General features: G+C 38.7%; 2 protein-coding genes across 2 annotated transcripts; one reads left to right on the plus strand and one right to left on the minus strand.

Annotated features, from left to right (window-relative positions):
- The first annotated feature begins 602 nt into the window (after positions 1 to 602).
- LOC133865324 (inactive protein kinase SELMODRAFT_444075-like) lies at positions 603 to 8,484 on the plus strand. The gene is made up of 8 exons (XM_062301710.1): positions 603 to 853; positions 950 to 1,083; positions 2,510 to 2,604; positions 5,873 to 6,912; positions 7,096 to 7,256; positions 7,618 to 7,694; positions 7,815 to 8,139; positions 8,232 to 8,484. The coding sequence occupies exons 1-8, from the start codon at positions 679 to 681 to the stop codon at positions 8,379 to 8,381; spliced, it is 2,157 nt and encodes a 718-aa protein (XP_062157694.1). The 5' UTR covers positions 603 to 678; the 3' UTR covers positions 8,382 to 8,484.
- Positions 8,485 to 8,661: 177 nt separating this feature from the next.
- LOC133867067 (protein JINGUBANG) lies at positions 8,662 to 10,482 on the minus strand. Its single transcript, XM_062303744.1, has one exon. The coding sequence runs from the start codon at positions 10,325 to 10,327 to the stop codon at positions 8,957 to 8,959; it is 1,371 nt and encodes a 456-aa protein (XP_062159728.1). The 5' UTR covers positions 10,328 to 10,482; the 3' UTR covers positions 8,662 to 8,956.
- Positions 10,483 to 18,357: the final 7,875 nt, after the last annotated feature.

Below are 18,357 nucleotides of genomic sequence, written 5' to 3' on the forward strand. Positions count from 1 at the left end.
CGTTTCAAAAAAAAAGTGTTCGTTTTGTAAAACAATTTTTTGAAAGAAAAAAAAAAGCTCAAAACCATGTTTTGCCAAAAGCTTGATTAAATTACTAAAGCTATACCCAACGGCCAACGAAACGACAGCATTTTCTTGCTAATCATGTATGCTGATCATTTCTTGCATGGCCTTTGCTATCAAATGGTAAGCTAATTGATATAATTATATACTGCACATGATTGATTACATTGGCAGGTGGATAATAGTATAAAACAATTCCAACTTTTCTTTTTTTTTAATAGAGTAAGTTTTCATATGCTTTAATAAAATATGATTTGCAATTTAATTAAAAATGTGTTTGTGATTTTATTTAAAATTACAATTTTTTTTACATGCAAAATCATAGAGCCAAACAAACTTTGAATTAGATGAATTTTATGGGACCCAGTTTAAGCAAGGACAATATCCATAACTTTACTGCCCTTGGTATAAATTTATAATTCCGTAAAGTGATTAATGATTTAAATTAATGATTATTTGGCTTGGAATAAAGAATGGGCCCCAACCAGCTACTTTATGTTCGAAATGCTCATCCTGCCTTTGGAATTGGTCCGATTAATATAACGATCCCAAAGTCAGGCAACCAAATTCTCCGGCCCCAAAAACAAAAGCTCCCGAGTTCACGTTCCGGTGGAAATGGAAGGGAGCGAAAGGCAAAGCAGCGACACTCACACGTCGTCGTATAAAGTACTAGTCGCCGTGAATGCAGAGAAGGCGATCTCCAAAACCGCATTGGCATGGGCTCTCACTCACGTCGCTCACCGCGGCGATTGCATTACCTTGCTCGCCGTCTTTTCCACGGAGAAAACCGGTAAATTATAGGTTTCAATTTGTTTATTTCCTATTTCTTCTGAATTGAAATTGATAATGCTAATTGATTTCTTTGATTCGGCGATGAACGTTGCAGGTAGAAGGTTCTGGAACTTTCCGATTTTCGCTGGAGACTGTGGTGGCAGTCTGCGGGAAGAGTTGCCGGATCGGATTTATCGGATCTCCGAGTCTTGCTCTCAGATGGCTCTTCAGTTTCACAGCCACATTGAGGTGACGTCGTATTTACCAAATTACCGCTTGCCGCCTTTCTCATTTAACATAGTTTCTCGGTCAAAAAGACTTTTTATTCTCTCTCTCTCTCGAAAACGACGTAGTTTTTGCTTGGTTTGTTTGGACAAGACCACGTGGTTTTGGCTTTGCTGAAACGGCTAGTTTGGTCGCATCCAGTAGTGGTTGCCCTGGCTGTGTCTGGTTCGCATGAATTTTTATTGTTTCTTTTGATTGACCATGTCTCCGGCAAATGATCATCGAGCTGTCAGAGTTGATAAGCGTGGGGTCTCGGTCTGTTTAGAGGGATCTCTAACTTTTAAATGAAATTGATACAATTTACTTTTAATAAAAAATAAAAAATAAAAAAAAAATAAAAAAAAAAAAAAATCCATTTTTCCCGTTCCTACTTTCCTATTATACTATTATTATCTCTACCTTCTTCTACCCTCTTCTCTTTAGACAAAAAGAAGAGGGATCTGGATCCTGTTTCTAGTGGCATAAAGATATAAGTTAATGATGTGAGGAGGCCCAGCTTGGCATGTGCCTTTAGAATGTTAGTCTAAGGTCAATAAATTGGACCGGTCCAAATGACAAAGAAAGTCAAAAGAAAAATCAAATTGTAGACCCCAAGAATCTTTCTCTTTACTTTCTGATTAAGCATATTATATGGTGTCTCACTATAATTGACGTATTATCTTTTTGGGCACAACCCATTGTTCTGGTGCCCTTGTGCTATTTCAACAAAAAAGAATGAAAAGTACTAAAAAGCTCTGGCATCCCTTCAAAAAAAAAAAAAAAGAAGCTCTGGCATGATTCCATTACAAAACGTATATTTTAGGTTCTTTCTTTCTTTTGTTATATTAATGTTGATTATATGAAATACAAAGCCATGATTTGAATAAAAGAAAGCAAACAAGCTAGGCAATTAAATAAAAAAAAGACAGAAAAGATGAAAACAAGAAGTACTACTATGTGCATATATGTCCCATGAAAAGAATAATTTACAATTCACTTTGTTTTCAATTGCATGTACGAGGGAATATGGATAGTCTACAATTCATTGATTAAACTACAAATAATTTGGATAGTTTTATAGAGAAGAAATGACCTATTTGCTCCAAATAAGTGAATTTTAAATTTTGGATTGTGTAGTTCATGAGACTGGCTGTCAAATTACTAGCAATTCAATTAGCAAATTAAAAGCAATTTCAATTCATCGGAGGGACCTATATATGTCGAGAATTTCAAGTCTCCAATGCGCGCCTCAACTTAAAAATTAAGGCTATGTGTTTTTTAGATGGTGTTTTTTATTTATTTTTTTTCGTTTGAAAATATATTTTGAATTTTGATTGCTTTAGATTATTTGTTAAAGTTTTTTTAAAAAGGATGTTATCAAACAAGAAATTGGGACATGACTTGATTGCAGGTTAGAGTGAGGATTAAGGTGGCCTCAAGCTCATCTGGCGGTGCTGTGGCAGCTGAAGCAATGAGCAACGGGGTCAACTGGGTCGTTCTGGACAAGTAATTAATTAAACATCACAAAAACAAGTATTATTTTTCGAGAAATGCTACGTACTCTTATTATATTTTCAGAAATGCTTTACATATTTTTACTAGCGTCTACATTCTCAATTACACATTCTTTAACGAGACACTAAAAATTATAATTGGATACAAAAAATTTCATAAATTAATGTTAATTTTTAGTGTTACACTAAAGAGTATGCATTAGAAATGTCTCTTATTTCTTGTTTCTTAGCTATTCATTTTTTGGGTCCACCGTTTATTTTAACGTTTTTTTATAGCTGGATAAACTCCATTTGTTGTGCTTTAATTTAGTATTATATATCCTATTTGATTTGATTAGTTATACGTTGGTAATCTGTCTCGATCTATAGCTTTTGCCACCTTTTCGAAATATCTATGCAACATTATTTGGCTAATATATGTTATTATACAACCAAAAATAAATAAATGTAATAGCTTGCTAATTAATGTTAGAAAACTAAATAGTTCATAATTTCCTTGATTTTATTTTCATTAATAACATTTTCATAATAAGTTGTCATTTCTTATATCTATTTAAACATGTAAATATATGTCGTGTTATAGAAATAAAATACAAAATTTCCTAAAGTATTTGAAGGTTATTTTTTTTTTGAAATGATCATTTGGAGCTTTGATTCCTTCGAAATGATCGATTGGTGTCTTTGTTTCTTTTATTTTCTTATTTTTAACTGATAGAAATTTGGGTTTTCTATCATTTGCTATCGTAGCCATTCCATTATCTTGCATTTTTCCTTCTTTCTCTTTCCATTTCTTTTGTTAAACCCATAAATCAATTTATTATCCCGTTTATTCCCAAAAAAAAAAGTTATTGAAAAAAAAAAAAAAAACAGAGCCTCAGTTGTTGTGCCGTGCGTGGTGGCGCACTGGCGCTAGACGAAGGCGCGCAGCGCTTGAAGTGGTGAGTGTGTTGATGAGTTTGCGAAATCATTCGGTGGTAGTCGTGTTTGAACGCGGGGGTGCCGTCGCTGTGCGTGGGGGGGTGTGACTTGTGAAGGTATGTTGTGTAACTTGTGTGTCAAGTGTTGTTCGCCACGTGTGGGGCCGTGGGTGGTCCCGTGGTAGTTGGGTGAGAGGTGGTGCTGTACGTGGGGTTCTATTGTCATGCCTCGCGGTGCTATGGGCGGTGGTTTCTGTGCGAGGTACTTTATTGCCATGAGTGGTGTACGTTCTACCATGAGAAAGGCTAAGCGTGGAGATACCGTGGCCGCCGTTGGTGGTGTGGTAGTGCAGTGATTCGTGCGTGCCGAGTGATGGAGGTGGAGTTGTGCGTTGGTGCGAGCATGAGCTCGATCTCTGTGGAAGAAGACAATGATACTGTGATAGCATGATCCAGGTAAGGTTGGTGGATTCTTTTGTTTTTATTCAGATTAAAGAATATTTGGTAACAGGAACAAGATACTCCTTAACTTGATTAGTGTTTACACTGGGGGTTGTCTGGTTACGGGACCAAGGTAATTCTTATCCTACCTTTCTGTAATTCAGGAGTAGCTTTGTTCATCTGAAGGACCCCCCCCAAAAAAAAAGTTCAAAAAAGAACAGGAAAAGAATAGTCTTTTTTTTTTCCTTTAGGGTGGGTAAGTATCTCCTCGTGACATGAGGAAACCCCAACAGTGTCATGGCTTGAATTGAAATTTCCCTTGTGGCCGGTGGAGATAAGTCTGAAATTTAAGTTAGTATGCATTTAAAAAAATGGCTCAAAATAAAAATAAGATTGAGCTTTGGGCGTAGATTAAAATGTCTATTTTACTTGATTTTGTGTTACCTTTTATAATGACCTGAACTCAATTGTTTACCGCCGATTATTTTACAATGATGATCTTCAGAGTACCTTATTTCACGTTCCTTCACTTCTCATCGTGCCCTCTGTATAAGATTTGAGGCTCACGAGGTAGTTATAAAAGTCATTTAGACGGTGTGGAAGTGGTGTGAGGGAGAATCTTGTGTACCAATGGTTTGGTGAGATTAGGTCAGCGGGTTGGTATGCCGGTTATATGGGCTTTCCGGCCCATAAGTCTAACAAAAATCTTAGCAAATTAAGGTGGCTAAGAATAGAATTATAATTGGAACATGTCATGATCAGGGGTTTCCACGTATGGGGAGAACCAAATTGGTTGGAGATCAAGGGCATAAAAGTTCTTCCGCTATTGTAGGACACTCGAAGCTACAAAAGTAGAGATTGCGGCAATTAATTTTGCTGGGGATGCCATTAAATGGTACGATTAGTTTGAGTTATGCTGATTACCAATGTGGACCAAAATTTGTGGAGGGGCTTCTTGTACGATGTGTTCCTTTCAGAATTTGAAAATATGGATGTCAAGTTGGCAAAAATGCGATAGATATCAATAATTGGCAAATAGCAAACCTGTTTCGAGCCCTTATCTAATCGTACTCGCAATTGGTTAGAAAAACAATTGCTTGACACATTTACTGAGGTCTTCCCTCGAAAATTCATCATGAAATCCAAGCCTTCAGATGCCGGACCATGACAAAGAGCTCAAGGATCTAAAGTGAAGTTGATTGTGTAAGATCACGAGTTAATGGCCGACCTCTTTTTACTACCACTGAAAAATTGTGAGGTTGTCTTGAGTATTGAGTGACTGTGAACTTTGAGAGATATTTAAATTTATGCTGAAAAATATGGAAGTGACTCTCAAGGGAAAGCAAGGTAGTCCCAAGAAGGAACACAATGGAGAGGGTTAATTTTCCAACAAAAGATTTCGTTAGTAATCAACCTTGAGGACAGTGTTATTTTAAAGGCCAGGGCATGAGGAGGATGTTAGGAAACCAAATATTTTCTAATTTTTCTTGCTTTTATTATGATAGTATTCTCATTATTAGTATAATATTTTTTATTTTACTTTCATCAATAGCATTTACATAAAAAGTTGAAATCTCCTGTATATAAACATGTATATGTCGTATGGCAATTAATTTATAGAAAAGAAATACAAAATTTGCCCTAGGCATTTGAAGGTTGATCCCTTCAAAGTGATTATTTGGAGGTCTAATCCTCTTGAAGTCAGTATGTTCTAATTGGTTCTGGACTAGTGGTCTTTACAACTTCAAATATCTTGTTGTTTTGTGAATCAATTAATGTGCCATATAAATTCATCAACCTGTATTGTTGTTCTCTATCTTACTATTTACCTTGAAGGCATGTCTTTCCAAAATGGTTAGAATTATTTGAAACAGTAGTTCACCATCTGGATTGTGATAACAGAAAATTGAAACAAGAGGTGAAGCATTGCATGGAAGAACTACGCTGCAACATTGTAGTAATGAAGGGTTCTCAACCGAAAGTCCTTAGGCTTAATTTAGGATGTACAGATGAGCTCCAAACCCCCTTCTTTTCTGCTGCTGCTTCTTCACCGCCAATAGACGATGAGAAGTTGCAAGGCCAAAGGATGATACATTCTACTCCGCTGATCAGCAGCCCTGAAGAACCACGTGCTTCCTACACAAGAACCACAAGGGAAGGTTCAATATCGAGTTTTGAGACAACGAGTTCTCTTTTCCTTGTTTATGGACAAAATCCTCTCTTTGAAGGACCACAAAATGGAACTCCCAAGCCAACTGATGAGCAGAGAGTCTTGAATGACCCCCTGTCAGCGCATGAATTGGACGGACAAAGGCTTACCACTCTATCAAATTCGCCAACATCATGTGTAGCTAGAAATCAGAAGAGCGGAATCGGGATTGCCTGGAACCACTTTGTTGATAATAAGTCCCTCATACCTCGAAACTGTGGAAATACTTCCAAAACTCTAAGTGATAGGTTTGTCAACTGTGATCAAGATATGGGGGCTAATAGAGTTAGGATCGACCAAACCAATCAAAGAGACTACACCATTAACCCAAGCATCAGGGATGCTGTTTCCTTAGGTAGAAATTCCTCAACACCTCCTCCTTTGTGCTCACTATGTCAACAGAAATCACCAGTTTTTGGAAAACCACCAAGACAGTTCTCTTACAAAGAGCTAGAAGAAGCTACAGACAGGTTCTCAGACATGACTTTCCTGGCAGAATGTGGCTTCAGCGTAGTTCACAGGGGTGTGTTGAGAGATGGTCAGGCTGTTGCAGTAAAGCGGTTAAAGTTTGGTGGCTCTATATCAGATGCTGATTTCTGCAGGGAAGTGCGGGTATTGAGCTGTGCACAACACAGGAATATTGTGTTGCTGATTGGGTTTTGTATTGAGGCAAAGAAGAGGATATTGGTTTATGAGTACATATGCAACGGATCCTTGGACTTCCACTTACATGGTATATATAAAATCTATTTTTTCTTGTGTATTTTCTTAACTTTTCCATAGAGCATTGGTCTATGAAATATGAAATGGCTCCCTTGACTTCCATGGACGTTATAAACTTTCTCTAATAATCATATATGGCTTTCAATTAAGGTTCAAATCCAGATCGATTACTGATCATTTCTGTGACTGACAGGAAACAACATAACCCCTCTAGATTGGCACTCACGGCTAAGGATAGCAATAGGAGCAGCACGAGGCTTAAGATATCTTCACGAGGACTGCAGAGTGGGTTGTATAGCACATGAAGACCTGCGAACAAACAATATCCTCCTAACTCACGAATTTGAGCCGCTGGTACTTCAAACTAAAACTTTGATTTTTAGAACCATGAGTTTATCCTCCTTTGAAGTTAATTAAGAGCACTGATCAATTGACTTCAATCTCCAAAACTGTGCCTTTTCTGAATGATTGTATCTTCTTTCCTAAAACTTCAGTAAAGTTTTCCCACAACACACAAATTATCTTTACCTTTGAGGGCAAAATCAATATCAATTTCAAGTCTGTATAATTATGGGATCAAACTTGAGAGTGATGTTGTATTATGATGGAACTCCTTTAGAATTGCAAGTGATGCTAATATATCTTTTACTAACTATGTTATCGTTTATGGATTATGCATTTTTTTTTCTTTCTAATCAATCTATTATTTTGTTAGGTTGCTGATTTTGGACTTGCTAGGTGGCATTCTGAATGGGATATCTGTACTGAGGATCAAGTCATTGGAACTTCAGGGTACTTGTTATATATTTTTCTGCTAGACATTCAAAAAATTGTTTGAAAATCAGAATCCTCAACTCAGATGCGTAATTAATGTGATTAATTATCTAACGATGCTGAATGTGTCTGAACCAGGTACCTTGCACCAGAGTACATGGATGGTGGAGAAATTACACATAGAGTTGATGTGTATGCATTTGGTGTGATATTGCTACAGCTAATCACAGGTAAAAGAATTGATGAGCTGCAGTATATCAACGGAAAGCAGTTTCTCTCTGAATGGTTCCACCCTCTGGCTGCATTAGAACCAAGCCATATCATAGCAAATATCTATCAATTACATGATCCATGCTTGGCCTGTGATCAATCCCTTGACATCCCTCATCAACTAGAGGCAATGGGCCGTGCTGCTTCCTTGTGTCTACGCCGAGACCCTGAATCCAGACCACCAATGTCAAAGGTTGCTTACTTGCTTAGCTCACCCTCTTGACTCCAAATCTTCTTCCCTAATGTTTTGTACAGATCTTCATTGAAAACATATCTTTATTATAGGTCCTAAGAGTGCTAGAAGGAGGAGATCCGGTTGTTCCTCTGGGTATAGACTTGAACACAGTTGGCAGCAGAAGCGGCCATTTGGGTGGTCTCAGCTCATTCAGACAACCTGAAGTGAGGAGAAACCATTCTCGTAAGCTCTCACACTGAAAAACTGAAATGCCATTTGGATCAGAGGAGTTATTGCATGTATAGTTCTATAGACTTTATTCACTTCAATTTATGGATCACATTTTTTCTGACTGCTGCAAAATTTTTGTGTCATCATCTAGAATTTCTAATGCCGTGTTGTCTCCTAATCTTGCTGATAATTAAGCACCCTCCCCTGCATGTATCCTCTGTAAATTTTTACAATATCAATCCTCCCAAAGAACAGTCATTCACTAAATAGTACTAATTAAACAGTGAACAATAAGAACAACCGCATAGAAAAGGTGAAAATGTTATTTCACAAATTAAATTCATTCCATTCACAAAATCCAATCATCCATCACAATCTACATCAATACAGCAATCTTCAAAATCCATTGAAAATAAACCTCGAACCCTCAGTCTTCTTCCCAACATAATTGCCTCAAACCCCAACATCTACAAAACCTTAAATATATTGCCTTAAATATTCCACGTTTCACCGAGCTACAAGCTTTTTGGAACATCAACAAGATGTAAACCGCGGGTGATGCTCAGACACGTGGCAAACACCTCGGGGCTCAATCTTGTTAGGATCAGTTCCTCCTCTTCAGGCTATTTCTGCCCACAGAGGAGAAACTCCCATCGGATGGGAACGAGTCCGCATCGCAAGCAAAATGCTGCTGCTGTTGCCTCAGAGCCGTTTGATTCAATTCAGGCGCCAGCTCGGACACGCTCCACACCTTCACAGACTTATCAAGACTCCCACTGTAGACCACCCACCGTTGATCCCCATTAACGGACGCTTCCCGATCCTCCTCGACCGCCAGGCACTTGACGGGACCGGTATGGCCTGTCAAGACCGAGAGGCACGTGTGGATCACACCGTCCCTCCTCCACACGCATATGGTCTTGTCCGCTGAGCCCGTGAGCACGAGACTCCCTGCAGCCCCAAGGCACAGAACCGCCAGCTTGTGCCCCCTGAGCACACCACCGTGAGATAACATCCCGTCCCCTCGTTCCCAGAAGTTGACCAGCCCATCAGAGGATCCGCAGTACACCACCGCACCGGACGAGCACACGGCCAGTGCCGTGACGGCGCACTCCTGCTCCAGAAGCGTCTGCACGAGAGAGTGCCGCGTGGCCTTCCCGCTCCCCTCTCTCCGCCATGCCTTGACGCTTCCGTCGGCCGAGCCAGTGAAGACCAGGCCATCCGAGCCGGCCACCACGGAGTTGACGGCGTCGTCGTGGACGTTGATGGACTCGATGCACTTGGAGTCGGAGAGCCTCCACACCTTCAAGGTCCTGTCCCAAGACGCCGAGTACAAGAGGACTTTGTCTTGGCTCAAGCTCAGGCACGACACCGCGTCGGAGTGTTTTATCCAGAGAGCGGTACGACGTCGTCGCACTTCGACGTAGTTGCTCGGTTTGATGGAGCACTTGAAGATGTCCATCAAGGTGGGTAATGTCCCTGCCCGCTTGTGCACGCTCGGATTCTTGGGGGACACCTTCCACACGCGTATCTTGCCGTCTTGGTGGCCGGTGAAGATCTTCTCGCCGGAGATTATGATTGCCTTCACCAAGCCACTGTTTGATTTGAACCCAGTGAACTCCTTGAGGTTCTTCCAGACCCGAATGTTCTTGCTGTCGGAGCCGGTGTATAGGAGATCACCGGACGCGGCCAAGGAGTAGATATGGCCCTCTTCGCGTACAAGGGAGCCGATGAGACCGTTCTTGGGGAGCTGCTCTTCGAAAGACCACGGGGATTTGGGGAACGGGGAAACCTGGTTCCACGGCGACATGGTCATCGGAGAGCCCTCGCCGCTCATCCGGCTGGGGTCGAAGGAGGCGCTGCTGTTACGCATGGGGAAATCTTCGTCGACGTTGGTAGTCGCCGAAATGTTAGGATCAGAGTGCGCTGAGTTGCCGAATTTCGACCGCGTTACGCCACTTGTATCAGCAAACATGGTGCCTCGTATTACAAATCCTCTCGCTTCAACCAAAAGGGTGTTGTTAAGGTAAACCACCAAAGGTCCACGACCCCAAAAATTGAAACCAAATTGATGAAGATTGGAATGGTTGAGAGGAAACGAAGGGGAAGAGAAGGCTAAGAATATGAAAGAGCCAAAGGCGGGAGAGGAGAGAGCGGAAATATATATATTTATATATAAATAGCGTGGCACCAAACGGTAGAGAATCGAAGATAGGCCCCGTGGAATTTCGACACGTGTAAGAACGACACGCAATCTTTACGTGCGTGAGAGAGATTTTTAGACCCGGACAAGCCGGGTCCCACGGTAAGAATAGCATGTTCGTTGGTGTTTAGTTGTGGGAGATGGCTGTTACGATTGTAAGGTTGTTGGTTTGCATGCTGTTTTGGAAAGACCCTTATGGACGGCCTTCAATGCTCTTCATTGGGGATTCTGGTTTTTCTTTTAAAAAAAAAAAAAAAAAAAAAAAAAAACAATATTTTCTTTCAAACCGAGTTGAAAGAAATGTGACTTTAAAAATACATGCAGTTAATAGACATTAATTAAAATTCTCAATCTTAATTTGGCGAAAAACTTCATTAAAAAAAAGTGTTTTTTTTTTTTTTAATTTGATATTAAACCGATATGTAACTTAAAACAGTTTAATAAATTGAATTTGAGAAATTTCTTCGAATTTAATTTAGAAAAAAAAAAATCTTAAAAAAAAATTTGGAGAAAAAAAAGAAAAGAAAAACAGTCCTATATATGCGTCATACTGGCTAGGCTTAAGGGGAGCTTTGCCTTTTGTTAAAAGAGGAAGAGCATGAGCTGTACGTTGGCTAGACTTAAAGAAGAAGTTTCTTCCATTCTAGCATGGAGCGACCTTTTTCTATCCAACAGTGGGTTGAATTCTACGAACAAATTACGTTGTAGGTGCATGCGTAGGGTGCAGGTGGTGTGGAGTGAAAGACATGTGCTGCCGACTTTTCCACAAAAAAATTCCTTTCTTTCATTTTAGAAAAGCATTGGATGCTTAACTAAAACTAAAGTAAAACTGGATCATATCTGAAATGGAGAGTCTATTGCATGATAAAATTAAAAAAATTAAATTTTATAGATTTAATTGCGTATGTAATATGTTGTCACGTCATTTGAATGTTATAACATCATGTATAGTGTACATCATTAAATGCAACAAAACAAAATTTTAACCATAAAAATGATTGCAAACACGTATAACTTGCCAGTATATCAGCATTAGCTATTTTAACTATGCTATAACCAACACTTTTATCATATTACTATTTCACTCTGCTGACCGTGGCAGACTGACAGTGTCGATAAACTCTAATTAAATAATAATAATAATAATAATTCAAAGAGTGATTTTAGCAGTCATATTAACAAAGTAAGATAATGGTAGGATAAAAGTTTGATTTCTATCTTTACTCTTTTAACCCTGGCCTAGAGACAATAACGTACTCCGATAATATTATGCACCTAATCACTTATAAATTAGTAATTAACCAAATGAATGGTTAACAAAAATCTATAGACCATATCTAATATTGGGATAAGATTGTGCACTCAAAAGTCTTGCATGAATGAAATTCTAGATGTTTTGACTTTAACTTTTTTCTTGGTCATCAATTATGACATCATATACAACTTGATTACTAGCTTGACGCGCGCTGATCATATATATATTGGCCAGTTCTTCCCTCATAATCTGAAAACTAGGAAAAATTAGAAAAGGAAATTTTGAAGGTTTGTGGAATAGGCTCCCGCTCCTTCATGGTCCACCCATAGAATAGTCTGCATTTAGACGGATATATAGCAGATGATTGTGGACGGTGAATCTGACGGTCCGAGATGAATGAGAGTGATAGATCGATCTTCAGCATTGTCCTTTCATATTATTAGCAATTGCGTTGGTCCGATTCTTTTAATATAATGGCCGCTTGCAAAAGAACAAACATTAATCACTTTGGATCACACTCTCGATCCTTTGTTGAATTCCGACGGCACCAAATATGATTCGCATATCTATATATATATATATATATATATGAAAATCAATAGGGACCTCTAACGTCGCAACCCAACCCGGCCATTTGCCTGAGTTGTTGGGGCTCTCACCGCCTCGGAGCTTCATCCATTTTGTCGCGAGTGCTATTAAGTTATTATACCTTTTATTACACGTTTTTTATAAACCGATATATATAGCAGTTTATATAATACTTATCATGATAGTCATTAAAAAAAAAATATCTTAAGTAATAGAAGAAACAGTAGGGAGAAAGAGACGATGATGTTGCCAAGACAAAAGAGGTGGAAGCTCGTGGAGACACTCTTTTTGGGAGACAAATCGTGGATTCCTTCAAGCTCACTATCTAAAAGTGTTTCCTATAGATCCTACGGTTTCGTCGTCGTTCATAAAACCGCCAACGAAACCGTGCCATGTATAAGAACAAGTCCCAAGACATGCCGCTCAGCCGCCACGTACCCAGGTCCGAGAATGAGATTGTTTGTCTGTCACTTTCTTTTAAAGCTTTTGAGTGGCTCGTCTCGGCCACCTAGGACCAATCAGCAGTCACTGTTTCTCTGCTACGTGCCCCGCACGTCGTAAAAAGCTGTTAGCATGACGCTACCAATTGCAACTGCCTGTTATCGAAGTCCAAAAAATGCTAAAATAAAATGCATAGATTTTTTCTTAATTTAATATATTTTTTAGGTCCGCAAATAATTTTGTTAAAATTTGAAAAAATTCGGACAAATAATTGTGAGAGACACTTATAAAATCTACCTAAACAAATAAAAATTAGGCTGCTCAATCACTTATTTGATCAAGTGAGTCCCATAAATAATCTTTCACAATATTTATCAAAATCCTCTTAAATTTGAATAAATAATTTAAAAATATCCTATTCCCAAATCTATGTAAGTAATTTTCTGCATTGAGTCCACTTCCTAGCTATCTAATTTCATCGATCGATTCAGAGGTTTTCTTTCTTATACGTATCCTATAGATATTTATAGTAAAAGTACTTCTTAATTGGATAGAAAAAATTAAAAAAGGTTAGTTTGGTATAGTTTTAAGAAGGGTTTTGGCTTTTGGATTTTGAAAAAAAAAAAAAGAAAGAAAGAAAGAAGAAGAAGAAAGAAAGTGGGGTTTTAGAGCTAATTTCCATGGGAGGTGGTAGCCGCCAGCTGCCATACAGATTTGAAGACAACCACGGGGCTGCCCAACATAACCATGCACTTTCCTAAGTGGTCCACGTACTGCAGTAGTACCTAGATTGCTAATTGAGATACGCATGACATAAGCAAACTACACTATAAGCAAATTACGTGTAGCTATATATTGATTTCTAAACTACTTGCAAATCTGCTTGTAACAACAACTACATAATATTGTGTGGATCTGTTAAGTTCATGCATATATGGTTGCACGTTTTGTAGAATCAGCTTGGGTCGACACTTGGCTTGTTGGCCTTACATTACAAGCTAGGATGAAACAATCGATCAGTTGACTAATTGGTAATTGCATCACATCTGGGATACCCAAATCTGAAAAACTATCCATTTTTGTTATAATCTTCAATAATTTTGAGTCATTCTTGTTGTTGGAAAAAGAAAAGAAAAGAGAAAAAGGGCCTTAACTTTTTCTTGGCACCCAAGCAGATCGAGCGTTTGAAAATACCTCCAGTATTATATTTGCATGAAAAGGACGTACGCCTGTGTATATGTAACAAATTAAACAAACACGTCTCCCACACTTTTCCCCTAATCCACTATTTTCTTTGCTTCTACCAAAGTAGAGACGCGCGACACGTATTTTGCATGCTGATAACAATTGAGTAAATTAAATATCATGACTACTTTGTCACAGTGAAAACCTTAGGACGAAGACATACCTTCAATGATGGAAGGACAGCTAGCTGCCACTGTATGGCCGACAGGTGAGTTTCTACATCTCCTTTAAATAAGCTTTTGAAATAATTGATCATTTAACAATATCTTCCATGATTATTATGTTGGTAGGATCATGTTAACTCTTGATTCTTGAGTAACGTTCCAAAGCTTTTATATTTGATTGAAGTAGCTAATTAATTGGATGACTTCTCGAGGGATTTAGATTCTCAGCAATTAACTGCTCATATGGCTAGTAATTCAGACTACTAAAAGTAAAAGGACTCATTATATATAAGACTTACATGCCCGAGCAAGCCAAGGCTTGCTTAAGCATTTGTCCAGATAATGTCTATTATATATATATATGCAGTGTGCATGTATCATGTACTTTAAATATTTCCGTAACTTTGTCTCTTGACTACCAATTGTTGCCAGTCTCAATATAGGCCTTGACTTGCCCGGCCCAGCCAACTAAACACTTGGGGTTTGGACCTTACATATATAGGCCTTGGTGCACCCCGACCAGCTAAAACATGGGTTTGGAGGTCCGACTTCAAATCATGGGCTGGTGTCGCCAATATGTGCACCTAATTCAAATTTGCGTTGGACAAAGGTTTTTTAAAACATTAGGTTAGAAGAAGAAAAAATTCAGTTTATTAAACTTATATTTGTTCAAAATGCAGGTAATTTTACATGTTATCTTATAGACATATATCACTTTAATAGACTTTCCGTTTGTTTCGACGTAAAATGGTTTCTGAAAAATGATTTTGGCATTTTCCGATTTTTGGTGGGGGCGAAAATAATAGTCAACCAGAAAATAATTTCCGTTTGACCAAAAATGTTTAGTTAATTTCGGAAAATGATTTACGCTTTTTAAAAGCGTAAATCTTTTTTCCGAGATGGCACACGCAGTTGACCCTCTTTTAAACGATGCATTCAACCTTCACGCTCCAGTCGATCATTGCCGAAATCCAACAACCATCACCGGATTCCGACAATTCCGGCAGACTAAATTCCTGTCAATTTTGGCCGGATTCCGACAAAATCTGGCCGAAATCTAGCTAAACCAGCCAAAGTCCGACTGGATCAGGCCGGAATCTGGCCAAATTCCTGCCATACAGCCGGAGTCCAGCCGTATTAGGCTAGATTCTGGTCGGATCTGCCCAGAGTCTGACTGTATTAGGCCAAATTTCGACCAAATCTGGCTAGATTCCAGCCTATACAGCAGGAATCCTGTCGTATTAGGCCAAATTCCGGTGACGGCGACCAGATGTTTCCGAATTCCGGCTACTTTCGTCGGAATTCAGCCAACCCCGATTCCAAGGAAATTGTCTGGATTCCGGCCTTTATCCCGGATTCCAGCAATAGTAGCCGAAATCCGGTGAAAGTGGCCAAAATCCTGCAAGTTAGTTACAAAATCTCGTCACCGGTGATTTTTATATTATTTTATATAAATATTTATATGTTGCGAATAAAAATTGATTTTCATAAGTTAATATGATTCAATGAAAATATAAAAAATATTTACGATTTCCGTACGCAACAAACATCGAAAAATGCTTTTGGCGAAAAATATTTTTCTGAAAATGACTTCCCTGAAATCATTTTACAACGAAAACCATTTTACATCGAAACAAATGGAGTATAAATAAGAAAAAAATTCTCCAACCCAATTTAATGAAAAACTTTATCCTTTTCTTTAGACTATATATATCTTAATTCTTACCCAAAGAATCACTTATCGACCACTAACGAGATTCTGCGTAAAAGGAAAACTACCAGTGAGAAACGGTCAAGCCGATGCCTAAAAAAGAGAGAGAGAAAATAAGAGCAAAAAGAATAAAAAGAACTAGAAAAGTGATACATTGTCACCTTAAAACGTAACTCTTGATTATCTTTGTCCACATGACAACTTTTACTTTTATTTCAAAAAAAAAAAACTCTAAAGTTAATTAGCAGACCACCTCTTATCACATGGACAAGATAATCAATAATTGTATTTTAGAAATGACAAAATATCATATCTCAAATATCTATACCGTTATTTTTGTGATGTATGTTTGCATGCCGTATGCACATGTACAACACTTTTTCTATCTATCTGTTTTGCATTCTAATCCTCTTTCCTTTTTGATCAGGACCCAATCAATTGGAATCTAATTCATAGAGGTGGGACATCGCATATATTCGGGGAGCCAGTACCATAAAGAATACAGTGGCACATGCAAAAAGACAGACAAACCCATAAAACACCGACCATGTCAGAAAGCCAAGGATTTTTGCTGCAGATTCTTTGATTTCCCAATGGCACCTCCACTCTCAGCCCACCGACCTTAAGCCCTCCGAAATGGCCAAAAAAATCTTCCACGGGGAATTGCTGTTTACAGAGCCATTTCACAACCAAGTTTTTAGCATCTACACGTCCAAATCTTGCGCTCTATAAATAACCTCACCGTCTCTAATCTCTTTCCTTTACAAAGCACTCCACACCCACATAAGAATCTTGCTTTCAAAAATGTCTTCCACGGAACTATGCAAATGCAAAAGCCAACCCAGTGAACGCACTGTCGACTCAAAGGACGAGAAAATGATCGTCATCAACGGTCCCGCCGTTGATCAAGAAGACCCGGAACCGGAACTGGAAACCCAAAACCCTTTCACAAGCCACCTCTACATAAAACCCACGCACTCCACCCAAACCATGGACAAAGAAGCGGTTCTTCGGCGCATCCGTCAACGTAAGCGCGTGAATAAGGTGAAGGCCACTGTGAAAGCTCTGCTCATCTCGCCGTTCTCGGAGAATCCTGATAAGGTCTCCGTCCACGAGAAGAGGTGGGTGGACGATGCCTTCGCTGCACCTTAATTAGCAGCAGCTTCCTTGTAGCCTTGTATATACATGAAAGGGTAGTAGTAAATAGCAATCCACCGATCAGCTATTGCTGTGTATGCATTTAAATAAAATACTTGGACTTATATATATATCTGTTGCTTGAGTCTGTAAATTTGTACTATTGTAGAATAAAATTCCCTCTTAGATATTTAGTTTTTGCTCTTTTAGGCGTCGAAATGATTTTCTAGATTAATTTTATAGACTTCTTGTTTCTTTTCTTAATCATGTTCGATCCTGATCAGAGAGAGGTTCGCCTGCCGGCGATTTGGGCAGCTCGAGACGTGTTCATGGGCTCCAGCAGGGCCTCATGCCCAGATTAACTGATTGAGTTGGACCCTTTGCCTGCTCTGGAGAAATGAGTACAGTGGGTTTGAAGGCCCAATTGTTAACTTGTATAGAGAGAGATCTCGATTGGGCTTGGGTTGGGCCATATTGACTTCTTGCCCTTGTTCAGGATTGGTCTGCTCGACTCAAACCCGTCTAAAATATTGTTAGAATACGAATTAGAATCCTTTCAAATTATTTGTTCGAATTTGATAAAATTCAAGCATATAATTGTGACAACTTATAGAACCCACCTAACCGATAAATGGTTGGGCAGTCCAATTTTTATTTGGTCAGTGAGTTCTATAAGTGATATCTCATAATCACTTGTTCCAAACTATTTAAAAAGATTTTAGTCCACCACAGAAGCCCCAAAAGCCTTTCATTCAACCAAAATAAAAAATTTGGTGGAACAGTTTTTCTATCACAAGTTTTACTATGCATTGCCTAATATGTACCTAAAATTTTTGAAAGATCATGACCAAAAATCCGTAAGAAGTTGCAGGATTTGCTTCACAACATGTGAATTGAACGAATGAAATCTTGGCCGAAAAATGAGAATCTTCTTTTCTGACTAAGGAGACAATATTTAACTCCACTAATTTAATGTACTTATCCATTTATTTCAACTATCCGACCTTAATGGTGCCCGACTGTGAGATAAACAATATTGAAAGTTTGAAACAATGACTATTCTCCGTGAATGTGTTGTGCAACTAACGAGTTTGTGAAAGCATGATGTTTAGCGCCCATTACATTTATTATACTTATGTACAATTTTAGGAGAGAGTTTTGCAGCCCTCTACGCAGTAAAATCAGCCAAAACACTACACTATCAACACTTAGAGAGCAGGTACAAAGAGAAGCTTACCAACAAATTTACAAACAGACGTGA

Source organism: Alnus glutinosa, chromosome 4, assembly GCF_958979055.1.
Source record: "Alnus glutinosa chromosome 4, dhAlnGlut1.1, whole genome shotgun sequence".
In the NCBI taxonomy this organism is placed as follows: Eukaryota; Viridiplantae; Streptophyta; class Magnoliopsida; order Fagales; family Betulaceae; genus Alnus; species Alnus glutinosa.